The sequence below is a fragment of the Lycium ferocissimum genome, chromosome 9, assembly GCF_029784015.1.
Source record: "Lycium ferocissimum isolate CSIRO_LF1 chromosome 9, AGI_CSIRO_Lferr_CH_V1, whole genome shotgun sequence".
Lineage (NCBI taxonomy): Eukaryota > Viridiplantae > Streptophyta > Magnoliopsida > Solanales > Solanaceae > Lycium > Lycium ferocissimum.
The window spans coordinates 19,595,536-19,610,215 of NC_081350.1; the positions used below are offsets into that span (position 1 = coordinate 19,595,536).

Sequence of the window (14,680 nt, forward strand, 5' to 3'; positions counted from 1 at the left end):
AACAGCAAAGGCAAATTATCACTATGGACTGACCAACGTGTGGTATTAGCATCCTTGGATGATCATTTCGGTGGTCAGAAAAGTAGTGGAAAACACACCATGCGAAGGAGTTCAACTCATATAACAGAATGGATATTGAGCACAAAAACACAAAAAAAATGGGCAATTGAAACAGCAAAGGCATATTACAATGGCAAAGGCCCAGATTTACATACACAGAGGAACAAACCAGTCAAAATCGACAAAAAGCATGAAGGGTAGAGCAGATGAAGATATAAAATTGCAATTGCGAACCAAAAAACAACGGAGAATGACAACAAACATATACCAAGAGCAAATACAACACAATAGCACCACAATAAAAGATGTTATCAGGTGAATCTCAACATGCATAGAAGAATAAGTTGGCTAATATTGAGGCAGTCACAAAAGGAATTTCAAACGGCTAACCTCAGATCCGTTGGTAAGACAAAATGGAATAGGTGGAAGGATCGGTTGCATAAGTTTCATAGGCGATGGCAACAACTCCGGCAACGATGCTCACTCTGACGAGCTCAGCTGCCCGTCTTAATTTTAACCTAGCTTTTTTACTTTCTTATTTTGTTTCTTAGCTGTAATGACTGAACCTATTTGGTTTTTGTTGTTTTATTTGATTATTAATAAAATAGCCACTAGGGGGTGAAAAGCCTAGTGGACTTATTAAAAAAAAAAAAAAATTAAATTCCATTTTGTTTCAATTCATACGGACATATTTAACTTTTAATTTTTTAAAATTAAACTTTTAATTTTAAAGTCAACTTTTATAATTATGTAAATATTATAATATATTTAAGATCATTAAAAGTCTTATAATCACGTAATATGATATATTTAAGAACTCACATTCTAAAACTCCATTTTTCTTTCTACAAATTTATACCGATTCAAATTATGACGTATAAATTAAAACAATCAGATTTAGGGGGTAGCTTTCCGCATTTCCACGTGGCAGACAATGATAGCGTTCAAACTTGCTAAATTTACCCATATTACCACAATGGTCTTTCTGTAATTTTCGGTTAATTGTATCCCCATTTCATTAAACATAAAAGGAAAAGCCACGTGTTGTCCCATAATTAATTACCGAACTTTGCCAAATAACTCTTTAATCCAAACCGTCAATTCCAGCCAGCATCTAATCTCAACCGTCAATCCATTTCCTGTTCTGTTAACCACTTTAACTAATAAAGCCAATCTCCACCGTCAAGAAAACTAACACAGTCCAGATCTTGCCACGTAAGGTAACATGTCATTACATTTTCACAAATTTCCCTACAAATAAAGTAAATCTCTCACCGTCAAATAAGAACATCAACGGATACAAAGAGTGCCACGTGGCAAACATTTATTACTATTTTTTTTTTCTCTCTAAAATTGTAAAACCAAAACGAACCCTAGAGGCCTATTTCACATTCGCTTTTGTAAAAAGGAGGGTAAAAATTTAGAAAAAAAGAAGGATATTATTTCAAAATATTAAAAAAGATAAAATCAGTTAGGGTTTCAAATCGGACCAAATCATATCCCTAAATTTCTCTGATCGGAGCCCTAGAATTCCTCTTTTGCATGTGGTGAAAATTCTCCGTTTTCGCTCTCGCTTTCGATAATTCCGAGGAAAGGGTACGTGTATTTATTGATTTTGATATAATAATTTGTTTTGGTCGAGGAAATGCATACATTTTTTTGTTAAATTTAAGGTTTTTTATGTTTTGATTCAGTATTTTGTTGTTAAATTGTGGTTAAACAGATCTGGAAGCATGTGTTTGTGTATGAATATGATGTGTGATGGAATATGAAATTAGGGGAAGTAATTGTTATTTGGGATTAAGTGATTACTGTAGATGGAAAGTGGTGTAGAAGAAAAATCTGGTGGTAGTTCTATCGAGAATTCCAAGAAACAAAGGTCTTTGGATCTACGGACACTATACAAGTCTGGGGATTTAAAGAAGGGGAAAGGAGAGAGTAGTGATATTGATGATAGGAAGAAGAAGAAAAAGAAGAGGAAGAGTATAACAGAGGTGTCATTAGACAAAGCTGAGCCATCTGTGAAAAAGAGTAGGAGTAATGGTAATGGTACAGATGAGGATCATGTGAATGGGGATAGTGAATCGCGGTTATCATCGTCTAAGTTGGAGAAAACATTGAATTGCAGCAATGGGTTGAGTGGATTTTCTCTTAGTTTAGATAGTAATGGTAATGCTATTCCAATTCCAAAGCGCCCGCGTGGTACTGTGGGGCGAAGGAAGTTTGATAATGGTCAAGGTTCGCTGTTATCGAGGGTTCAGACTTCTGTCATTGGAAATGGCAAGATAAAAAGTGAACCTGACAAAACTGAGGGAGATGATCAGCTTCCGAAAAAGCGCGCTTTGTCTGGGGGAGAAGGTAAAAGTGATGAACAGACTTCTAAATTACCTAGTCATTCAGCTGGCAACGGTGTTACTGTCAAGGTAAAAAGAAAGGCAAGTGTTGATGATTCACGGGAAAAGAAAAAAGATAAGGCGAGTTCAATTCGGCAGGGTAAGGAAGATGGTCATGTAGCTGTAAATAATGGTGAATCATCTTCTAGAAAGCACCAGAGTACTCGTAACAAGAGAAAGGATTCGTCATCTAGGAGTAGAAAATCTGTAAAGAATGGTGTGCCATCTGGAGATAACTTTGGAAGCTTTTGTCAAGATTCTCTGGATGATGATGATGAAGAGAACCTTGAGCAGAATGCAGCAAGGATGCTGTCATCGAGATTTGACCCTAGTTGTACAGGGTTTTCTTCAAAAAGCAGATCTTCAGCATCACTATCTGCTGAACGATTATCTTCTTTACTCACTCCTGGTCAGGATTTTGTTAGTCGGGAGGGAAATTCCTTGACTGGCTCAGAATCTGTATCAGTTGATACTGCTAACAGAGTTCTACGACCAAGACAGAAGCTCAAAGAGAAGGGTATTTCTAGGAAACGCCGTCATTTTTATGAAGTTCTTCCTAGGGACTTGGATGCTTACTGGGTATTGAACCGAAGGATTAAAGTCTTCTGGCCACTGGATGAGCGTTGGTATTATGGTCTTTTGAATGAATATGATCCAGAGAGGAAACTCCACCATGTTAAATATGATGACCGAGATGAGGAATGGATAAATCTTGAAAATGAGCGGTTTAAACTTTTGCTTTTCCCTGGGGAGGTACCTGGAAAAAGGAGAGTCAGAAGATCTGCAAATGCCACGAAAAGCATTGGTGAAAGAAAACTTGACTTGGCCGTAGATGAGGACAGCCACCCAGGTAACTGTCTGGACTCGGAGCCCATTATATCTTGGTTGGCTCGATCATCTCGTCGAGCAAAGTCTTCTCCTTCCAGGCCATTGAAGAAACAGAAAACATTACAGTTGTCTACCCCTGTTGTGTCATCATCGCTGCATGTCAAAACTGAGGGCACAAACTGGAATTTAGGTTCCTTGAACAGCAGTAAAGACAAGACAGATAATGATCTTTTATTCCCAGACAAACTGATTGGTCTTAGCAAGGCTGAGAATTCTTTTGTCGAAAGTCATAGCAGCCCCAAAGATGGAAAACCTGTTGTTTATGTTCGAAGGCGTTTCCGTAAGAAGAAGGATGTACCTGTGTATGAAACTGACAAAGCTTATGTAGCTGATATAGCTACTGTTTCTGTGGCACCAGTTGTGGATGAATTGCAGAACTGCAGTACCTGTGTTATGTGCATTCCTAGCCCTGAGAGTGAGAAATTACTGTCTGCAGTTGATGATGAAGGGGTTCTAAGATTACACATGCCATTGTTAGAAGCTAAGCAATTCAGGGTGGAAATATGCCTACCCGTATTGCCTTTGTTGCTGCTTGAGGCAGAACAGGATTGGTTATCTCGCACTATTTTGCTGCTGCAGCATGGTGCCATTATGATAAGGTGGCCAAATTTTTCTTTAGAGATGCTTTTTGTTGATAATGTAGTCGGACTGAGGTTTCTTTTATTTGAGTGTTGCCTCAACCACGCTGTGGCCTTTATTTTCCTTGTCTTAACATTATTCAATCAAGCTGATGAAGAGTGGAGGTTTGAAAGTCTTCAGTTACCTGTAACTTCAGTAAGGTTTCGGCTTTCTTCTATTCAGGATTCTAGGAAGCAGCAATCTTTTGCATTTTCCTGTTTCTCCAAACTCAAAAACTCAAAATGGTTATACTTGGACTCCAAGCTTCAGAAACATAGTTTGCTTGCTAGGCAGCTGCCTCTCTCTGAGTGCACATATGAGAATATCAAGTCCCTCGATTGCAGAAGTGAGCAATTACAGTTCAATGCTCCTGCAGACCCTTCCTCATTTAAGGTATTTCTCGTTCTCAATGTGATGTGCAGGTCTGCTATCTCTTTTTGTTCTTCTTTCTGGCCTTTGTCTTTTTAAGGTACTTATTGTTCTGAATGTTATGGAATATTGATAGGATTGTATGCTATTTCTCCTTGTTCTTCTTTCTAGCTGTTATTTCCTTTTTTATCATCTGTCTAGATTTTACTAGTTTGTTCATTTTATCCCCATATATGTTTCACCAGTGTTACCATGGTGAGAATGATCATGTTTTATCTACTTGCAGAAGAAGTTTGTGCCAGGTTTTCTCCCCAAAGCCACCTCGACAGAGTGTTGCAGTGCAAGGCTTACTACTTCTACTTTTGGTTCTGCAATGAAGCTTGGAAGGATTCCTCCTTTTGCTCTTTCATTTGCTGCTGCACCCACTTTCTTCATATGTCTACATCTCAGGTTACTCATGGATCGCAACTTTGCCTGTGTTAGCCTTCAGGATTATGATTCTATAAATGCTTGCCAGCCAGTTAAAAATGATGGCAGTCGGATGAAGTGCTCTGAGATCACTGAGAATATTGCAGAAACTTCATTTACTGGACCTAGTTCTGATGGAGGGTCATCATTTGCTGAACAGCAACTAGGGAGTTTGGCGCGTGAACAACAGCTGGGAAGGTCATCTCAGATTTGTCAATTAGATGTTTCCTCGAGCTCTTCCATTGCCAGACATTCTGAATTGGACACGTCTGATGTGATTGTTGTGTCAAACAAAATAGAATCTGATGATCAATTATCGGACCAGTTTGTTGAATCTCCTGGGAGAAAAAATTCTAACAATTTATCTCACAGCTTGTCTAATGCTCAGTGCCATTCTGGTTTGGTGGGGATGAGTGTTGTAATTCCATCATTTGACCAACTGGAGGGACTATCTGATGGAAAAGGAATTATCTTGGGAGACGCGTCTCATTTGACTCTGAATACAGGTGATGACATGATATGCAGCCCAAACCGTACTGTTACAAGTAATGTGGTCCGGAGCCCCAATATTACTGGCACCAGGGATCGCATGGACCAGAGCCCCAACCCTTCAGTCCCTAGAGGATTGCTGTATCGCAACAGAAACAGCTCTAGTTCTTCTCCTTTTGGAGAAATTTCACCTGTATGGGTTGATGGGAAGGCAAATTTTGCACGCGGTGGATTTGGCAATGGTCCAAAGAAACCTCGAACACAGGTGCAGTACACAGTGCCATACGGAGGTTATGACTACGGTTCAATGCAAAAATATCACAGCCCTCGAGCTCTTCCTTATAAAAGAATTAGAAGAGCTAGTGAGAAGAAGAATGCAGATAGTTGTAGTGGTTCGCAGAGAAATATTGAATTACTAGCTTGCGATGCAAATGTGTTGGTTACTCTTGGGGGGGTCAAAGGGTGGAGAGAATTTGGTGCGCGGATAGTCGTGGAAATTGCGGGTCACAATGAATGGAGAATTGCTGTCAAATTTTCTGGGGTTACAAAGTATTCATATAAAGTTCATAATGTTTTGCAGCCTGGCTCTACCAATCGCTTTACCCATGCCATGATGTGGAAAGGGGGGAAGGATTGGGTCCTGGAGTTCCCTGACAGAAGCCAGTGGATGTTGTTCAAGGAGTTGCATGAAGAGTGTTATAACAGGAATATACGTGCTGCCTCAGTTAAAAACATCCCTATTCCTGGTGTCCGTTTGATAGAAGAAATTGAAGATTATGCATCAGAAGTCTCCTTCATTCGCTCTTCACCAAAGTACTACAGACAGGCTGAAAGTGATGTTGAAATGGCCATGGATCCATCACGTATACTATATGACATGGACAGTGAGGATGAGCAGTGGTTATCCAGGAAGAATTTTTCTTGCTTCAGTGAGAGTAAACATGAAGAGATATCTGATGAATTGTTTGAGAAGGTAATGGACATGTTTGAGAAAGTTGCTTATGCCCGACAGCGTGATCACTTTATGCCTGATGAGGTGGAAGTGCTGATGGTTGGTGTAGGGCCAATGGAAGTAATTAAATCCATTTATGAGCATTGGCAGAACAAGCGGCAGAAGAATGGCATGTCATTAGTACGCCATCTCCAGGTATGATTAGATGGAAATTGACAACTTTTAATCAGCTGACAGACTACTGCCAGCATCTGCTCGTGTCAGTACACCTATTGGCTGTTATTACCTGCTAAAAATATATTTGCCAAAACTGATACACAAATTATTTGACTGGCAGTCTTGTCGTAAACTCATTAATATTTTTTCTCTTAACAGGCTTAGATTTATACAAACTTTTAAGGGGTTAGAGTCCATTATATCTGGCCTTGGAATCTATTTCTTGTGGGATTTTACCAATTTTGGTAGCTTTTTTCCTTGCAAATGGAGAAGGGGACAAACTTGTTTATGTGATAACTTATCGAAAAGAACTTCTTTATGTGACTTTTGCTTCTTTCTGCTTTCTTTATAAATCTGGTGTCCATTTGGTGTCTGCACCAAATTAATTAAAATTGTGATGCCTTTTGTTTGAAGATCATCTGCCTCGGTCAGGGTGCTCAAGCATCTCTTTTTGGATCAATATATTCTACTTTAAGTGGGCATCAGATTATGCCCAACAGGTTGAGTCCTCTTGGATGAAGTACTGTGATTGATGTTCAGTTGTATGTAGGGTAAATCTTGAACTATGCACGACTGATCATAAATCTAGTGTTTTAACAGATTAAATAGAAAGTTAGCTTGTTCTATTTAGTTGTACTAATTTGAAGGACATAACATTGTGCCCTCTATGTCCTGTATTAATCAAAATCGACCTTTCTCTGTATTTTTTTCTTCTTTTAATAAAGTAAGGTGATTTTATTAGAAGTAAGGTAAATTAAAAGTAGGGTAATTTTATTAAGAAAGCACCAACAAGCAACAAGGTAACTCTTAGGGTGGAGGGAGAAGAAGCCTTTTGGAGAGGGGTGATAGCGGATAAATATGGAGAAATGGAAGGGGATGGTGAACAAATGGGATCACTATGCCTTTCGGGTGTGGTGTGTGGAGGGATATAATGAAGGGGTGGGATGCCTTTAATGATAACATTGGTTTTAAGGTTGGGGATGGTATTAGAGTTAGTTTTTTGGGGGCAAAAGTGGTGTGGAGGTATGGTGCTTAAGGATGAATTCCCGGTAATGTATAGAGTCTCTTGCCAAAGGGATTTGTCTGTTCAGCAAGTTAGAGGGACACAAGGGGATGGGACTTTTTGGGATTTGAGGTTTAGGAGGAATTTCAGGATAGGGAGGTGACGGAGCTTCAGAAAATGCTAGTTTTACTTAAAAAGCATTGCTAGCCGGTCGACCGAAGCTTTGAGTTGGGAGTTGGGGGATAACGAAGTGTTCTTTATTAAGTCCTACGAGAAACTCCTGGTTAGGGCGGAGGATAGTTTCCATATGCTTTGGCCTGGATACCTAAGGTGCCAAGTAAGGTGTGCTTCTTCACGCGGTTGGCTACTACAGGGTGATTTTGACAGCGGAGAATCTTAGGAAACGAAAGGTTGTCTGCTTGAGCTGGTGTTTCCTTTGCAAGGAGGCAGGTGAGGACGTGGATCACATTATGTTACATTGCAATTAGCCTCGAGGTTGTGGGGGATATATTCAGATGGTTTGGTATTTCTTGGGTAATGCTAAGATCTGTGAAGGAGTTAGCTAGGAGAAGAAGGCACAAGGTGTAGTGTGTTATTTCTAGTTTCCTTTTGGTGTACTTATTATGAGGTCCCTATTTGTATAGAGGATTGGATCTCTTTTGTTGAGAATCATATTTTGGTGTAGATTCTCTTCTTTTGGTATACGGCTTGTATACGGGACTTCCCCATTTTTTAATAAAATACTTACCTTATTAAAAAATGTGGGTCATTTGGAAAGAGAAAAATAGGAGAGCTTTTGAAGGGGTGGAGACAAGCTTTGCTCAATTAAGGTGTAGTCTCTGATCCCTTATTTACTTTTGGTGCACCCATGTAGTTCCTGCTTGTATAGAGGAGTGAGTGTCTTTTGGATAGAACCATATTTTGTAGGTTTCTCCCTTTTTGGTATACCTCTTATATACGGCCAAGTTGGCCTTGTTATTATTTTTTAAATCGGTAACTGTATTTATATATCAAATGAATAAAACAGCCTTATCAAAATAATAAAATAAAAAATCAAATGAATAAAACAGTACATGGGTTGTACTGAAACCATATTTACAAGAGTACTAAAAAATTTCTACCGTCCTATATCTATATTGAATCTAAAACATCAATAATAGTAGCAATTTTATCGGAGTATATCTGATTGAAATCCAGCTTGATCAGCTGCACACCATTCTTGGCATTCTCAAAACATCTGGAATTCCTCTCCTTCCAAATTGTCCACCAGATGCAGACAGGGACAATTCTCCATCTACTTTTGTCCTTTGCCTGTAAGCCTGCTTCCTCCGAACTCGTTAGAGCCTCTGTAACCTTTCCAGGCATAGTCCAGGACATGCCTTTGATGTTTAAGATAATTCTTCAAAGCTGTGCTGTTATCTTGCATTGAATGAAAAGTTGGCCTTGATATTATTAATGAAATCTTTTACTTGATTTAAAAAAAATAATAATGTAAAGACTCCACTTTTACCGGACTGAACAAGTTATGAAAATAAATCACTTGAACTCATCTCCTCCGGCAATTTATCAAGCCAGAACCTGATCTTCTGCTCATTTCCCACATTTAATTAGATTTTGTCTTGGAATTCTTCCAACAAATTTCTTACGTCCACACTGCAACATCACGGGGGGCTGTTGGTTTTGTACATCTGACATTATCTTTCCCTTATTAAGTGATGAGAACTTGCTTTCATAATTCATTTTTTATTCTTCAAATCCCCAACACTATTCAGCGTCAAGTTTTTTCTTGAAGCTTCAGCTTTTTTACTCTCATGCTTCCTACCTTTTTTTTCTCCTGATCAGTTGTCCCATTCCATAAGGTGAACTCTCTCCTTTTGATTATACCTACCTATAAAAAATCATTCCTGATTGTGCTCAGCTTCTTCCCCACTATGCCTGGAATGGGAATCAATGGCATTATATGAGTAGGGATGTTATGCAAGACACTGTTTAATAGTGTTAGTTTCCACCTAAGATACTATTTTTCTGAGGAGGCAATTTCTGTCTATATTTTCAAACTACTGTCTGTCAAACACCAGAATCCTTTTGTTTTGCTCCCAATGGTAATCCCAATAAATTACAATTTACCAGTTTAAAAAAAAAAAAATTTGTAATCCCAATAAATTATTGGGAATTTTGTACACCCTTGTGACCAAAAGCATGACCTAGTCATTTTTTGATAAAGTAATAAATTTCATTAAAGAAAGAGCAAAAATGTGCCCGTATACAAGAAGTATCCCCAAAAAATAGATAATCTTACAAAAGATATGGTTTTCTATGAATGAGACCTAATTGTCTATGCATATAGGAGAGTCTTGTAGGTGCACCAAAAGGAAATGAGGGTAACAGGCTATTCCGCAAGTGTACAAACAGTATTTCAGATTGATACCCTTTCATATGTCTTGTCTTTATGTGAACTGTCTATTTCAGATTAATACCCTTTCATGTGGCTTGTCTTTCTACTGGTCATATTCTTAATTTGTTGGTTGGTGATTCTCCTTGTCATATTTTCTAAAAGCCTTCATGCTTAGGTTTTTTTTTTTGTATTCCATGCAAGAAAAATTAAGGCTGATCTTTCTGAAACAATTTACTGATTCTTTTTTCTTCAGCCCCCACTTTGGGAGAGGTATCAGCAGCAACTGAAGGACTGGGAACAAGCAATGTCAAATGCTAATCTTGGCTTTGCTAGCGTAAGCCAGCAGAAAGCAGCTTTCACGGAGAAACCACCTATGTACGCATTTTGTTTGAAGCCTCGAGGTCTGGAGGTTCCAAACAAGGGCTCAAAACAACGCTCGCAGAGAAAAATCTCGGTCTCAGGACACAATCATGTTGGTTCAAGAGATCAAGATGGTCTTCATTCCTTTGGTACCCTTTTTTGCCAATTTGCTAGCATCCATGCCCTTGTTTGTTTGGGAAAAACATTATTTTTCTTACTGTTTCTCAACTACTTTATACATTATAGTGATTCTTTTAATTCTGTCATTTTTCTTCATAGGGAGAAGATTAAATGGATATTCACATGGAGATGAGATGGTTGTGTATCCGAGCCATGAATATTCAGATGGTTCCCCTATGCTTCATGCGTCACCCCGAGTTTTTTCACCACGGGAAGCTTCTGGGTTTGGATATTTTTCCTTGAACTCAGATGTGTCAGATTGGAATCATCAGCCAAAATTTTATAGGAACAAATCGAAGAAGATTGGGTCGTTTCACTCTCATATTAATCCACATATGGTGGCTTCATATGATCAGAGAACTGTTGTGAAGCGAAATGGGGTTCATAGGTGGAATATGAGCTTACCTGAGTGGACTAGTCAAAAGCATTACCATCCTGAAGGATCTTGTGGGCCTGCAATTGAGCAATTTGACAGTTCAGATCTTCACGAATTCAGGTTGCGTGACGCCTCCGGAGCAGCACAGCATGCTCGTAACATGGCAAAACTGAAGAGGGAGAAGGCCCAAAGGTTACTCTATAGAGCTGATCTAGCCATTCATAAAGCTGTTGTCGCTCTCATGACTGCTGAGGCAATCAAAGCTGCTGCTGAGAGCGCAAATGTTGATGGTTAGGTTGTCCCTGAATATGTGATTGCCAGGAATCAAGTTCCCTGATCCCTGCGAATGGCATGTCCTGCCAAAGTCTTCATCTCCTTTGGAATGCGCTAATTTTGCAAAATGACAATGGTATGGCATCCATTTGTTGATAGCATTTAGCAAGGATTTTCAACATAGGTGGCTGGGGCAGTATTGGTAGCAGAATTTTGCTTTCTGCCTAAGTCATGATGCTACGTTCTCCAATTATACGTCGTCATAGTCAAGGCAGTTTTGGTACATAGTTTTTTTTAGCCTTTCTTTGCGCAGTACTGTTCCGGGAGCAGGTTTTTCCAGTTCATTGCAACTGAAGGGCTCTTGCCGGTAAAGGGGTGCATGGAATTTTGCTATGCTGATCACTGTACAGATTTTATCAGTGTTTCCTTCTTCTTTTAGCTTCTTTGTCTTTATTGACCCACTTAACCTTAGCATAGTGCTTGATGCGGAAGGAGCAATGGTCCGAAATAATATACTACGTCTCTTGACAGAAATTCACAAATTCTAGTTTGGGCTTGTGGAGTACCTATTATTTGTATTGACGGAGAACACTTTATTTGTTGGAAAAAAGATGAAGGATGTGGCTGTAAGTAATCACCCATTAAATGAGGCATTAATCCTTTTGCTTCTACAGTTTATGATGAAGTTCGAAATGATTTCAAATGTTCATATGGGCAGCAGACGAATAGCTGCTTTTGCTTGATCTTTCTATGAAGTGCATCATGTTGTCTCTATTTCAGTTCAAAGTTTGTGTGTGGCATTTGGATGTGCTGGCATTTAGTTTCAGAAGATCCACTGTCTCTAGTTAAATTTTTCAGTTACAAACACACACACATTATGGCACACGCATGTGCGTGTACGAGCTAACAATTTTTTTTTTAATGCACGTGCGTGTGTGCATGCTAACGAAGGTTAATCTTAACCAGGTCATTCATTTTCAAAGTTATGGTGGGAAACAAAATATCCCCTTTCCATTCAATATATATCTATGGACTATGGGGGTAAAAACGGAGTTAAGAATAACTCTTGTTTATTATCAATGAATAATAATGAAAGTAACTTATTTTTTTTTTAAAACGAGATATCCAATTGATAATCTTGGCATATGTATCTTTTTAGATCTTTTGTATCATAATTATATGACTGATTATTTTTTTTAGGTTAACTGACGATTTAGCGTTCTGGTCTAAGCAAAGTTTGCAAAGTAAATTGTCTGAAACTTTAACGTTGGAGTCGTACAGGGATTCAGCCATTGGCTTTATCATCTGTCATGTGAACAGTTTTATTTATCATGAGCAGTTATTACACCCGCTTTTTAGATTAGTACTCGTATATTTCCCCATGGAAAGTGATTGATAGTTGAATTCAGACATGGTTACATTACAATTGAAGCAGTACATACCACTGATGAGGAGTTGCCTCGAATAGTCGAATAGGATTCTGATTTAATACAATTAAGTGCAGATGGCGTGTCCTCTTCTACAATATGTATATTAGAATTATATTATATTATAATTATAACTATATTTCTATCTACTATTAAGAAGCATGGGTTGGGGCTCCCTTTTCGTCGTCCGTTGTGGGGCCCCTCCATGAAAAAAAAAAATATATTTTGGCTCCATATTAAACAACCCATAATTAAAAAAAAAATTAAAACAAAATTGTACCAAAAAAAAAAAAAAAAAAAAATTACGGCCCCATATATATTAAACAACAACTAATATTAAAAAAAATTGTGGGCCCCATATTAAACACCAACCAGTATTAAAAAAAAAAAATTGGAACACACCACATCCAAACTCACGAAAAAAAAAAGTGAACCCCATATTAACAAAATTAAGCAATATTAAAAAAAAAGTGAATCTCATAATAAAAAAACAAACAATATTAAAAAAAATGTGGGCCCCATATTAAACACCATGCGTATTCATAGCAAACACTGATATAATAAAATTTTAAATATGGAGCACAAACTACAATGTTATATTAATCGTGTTTTGAACATAGTTTCCCATATTGACAAAATCAAGCAATATATAAACAAAAAAAAAAAAAAGTGAATCCCATATTAAAAAAATAAACAAAAAAAAAAAGTGCAAACTTTGTATTCTTAAAACACTAATATAATAAAGTTTTAGATACGGAGCACAAATTACAATGTTATATCAATCATGTTTTGAATATAGTATATATATATATGTTATATGCATAAAAATAGTGCAAATTAATAATGTCCAAAAGGGCGGGCTCCATACTAAACAACACTAGGGAATATAAAATAAAAAAATAAATAAAAAACTATATAAAGCATGGGTTTAGACCTATGCTTCATCGTCCGTTGTCCCTTAAAAAAAAAAGGGGGTGGGCCCCATACTAAATAACACCGAGCAATAAAAAAAAAGGAAGAAAAAAAGTGAAACTCACCACATCCAAACTCACGGGAACAAAAAAGTGGACCCTATATTAACATAACCAAGCAATATTAGAACAAAAAAAGTGAATCCCATATTAATAAAACAAACAATGTTAATAAACAAATGCTTAGAAAATCAAACAATTAAATCAATAATGATAGACTCATTGCCACATGCGTATCAACCCATTAGTAGGAGCAAATGAAATTATTGTACAGCAACATACTTAAAATACTCATATATTAAAATAAGATAGAATTTAATTACTTTTTCATTTTTTCCTTACTCTAACAAATGTGATAAAATTATGGGCCCCATATTAAACACTATGCGTATTCGTAGTAAACACTAATATAATAAAATTTTAAATATGAAACAGAAACTACAATGTTATATTAATCGTGTTTTGAACATAGTATCCCATATTGACAAAATCAAGCAATATATTAAAAAAAAAAAAGTTAATCCCATATTTAAAAAAAATCAATGTAAAAAAAAAAGTGCAGACTTTGTATTCTTAGCAAACACTAATATAATAAAGTTTTAGATACGGAGCACAAATTATAATGTTATATCAATCGTGTTTTGAACATAGTGTGTGTATATATATATATTATATGCATAAAAATAGTGCAAACTAATAATGTCCAAAAGGTTCGGCCCCATACTAAACAACACCGAGCAATAAAAAAAAGAAAGAAAAAAAAGTGAAACTCACCACATCCAAACTCACGGGAAAAAAAAAGTGGACCCTATATTAACAGAATCAAGCAATATTTAAAAAAAAAGTGAATCCCATATTAATGAAACAAACAATGTTAAAAAATAAATGCTTAGAAAATCAAACAATTAAATCAATAATGATGCCACATGCGTATCAACCCATTAGTGGGAGTAAATAAAATTATTGTACAAAGAACATACTTAAAATACTCATGGAAAAAAAAATGGACCCATATTAAAAAAAAAAAAAAAAAGGCAACGTCAAAAAAAAAAAAAAAAACTGTGCACCCATATACTAAAAAACCAAACAATATTCATGTAATTCCCAAAGTATCCCATCAAGTCAATAATAGTGGATTCATTGCCACATGCATATTAACCAATTAGTGAGAGCAAATGAAATTATTGCACAACAAAAAATATGGACCTTATATTATTACTTTTCTTCAAAATATTTAATTGC

The 14,680-nt window shown here is 37.0% G+C and overlaps 1 protein-coding gene and 1 long non-coding RNA gene across 2 annotated transcripts; both read left to right on the top strand.

The window, feature by feature from the left end:
- The first annotated feature begins 1,441 nt into the window (after nt 1–1,441).
- On the top strand, nt 1,442–11,749 carry LOC132029812 (uncharacterized). Its single transcript, XM_059419184.1, has 5 exons — nt 1,442–1,656; nt 1,784–4,352; nt 4,615–6,432; nt 10,105–10,360; nt 10,491–11,749. Exons 2-5 carry the CDS (start codon nt 1,878–1,880, stop codon nt 11,060–11,062), a joined length of 5,121 nt encoding a protein of 1,706 aa, XP_059275167.1. The 5' UTR covers nt 1,442–1,656; nt 1,784–1,877; the 3' UTR covers nt 11,063–11,749.
- Nucleotides 6,444–8,233, top strand: LOC132029813 (uncharacterized). Its single transcript, XR_009407937.1, has 2 exons — nt 6,444–7,177; nt 7,215–8,233. It is a non-coding gene; the product is annotated as an uncharacterized LOC132029813 (long non-coding RNA).
- Nucleotides 11,750–14,680: the final 2,931 nt, after the last annotated feature.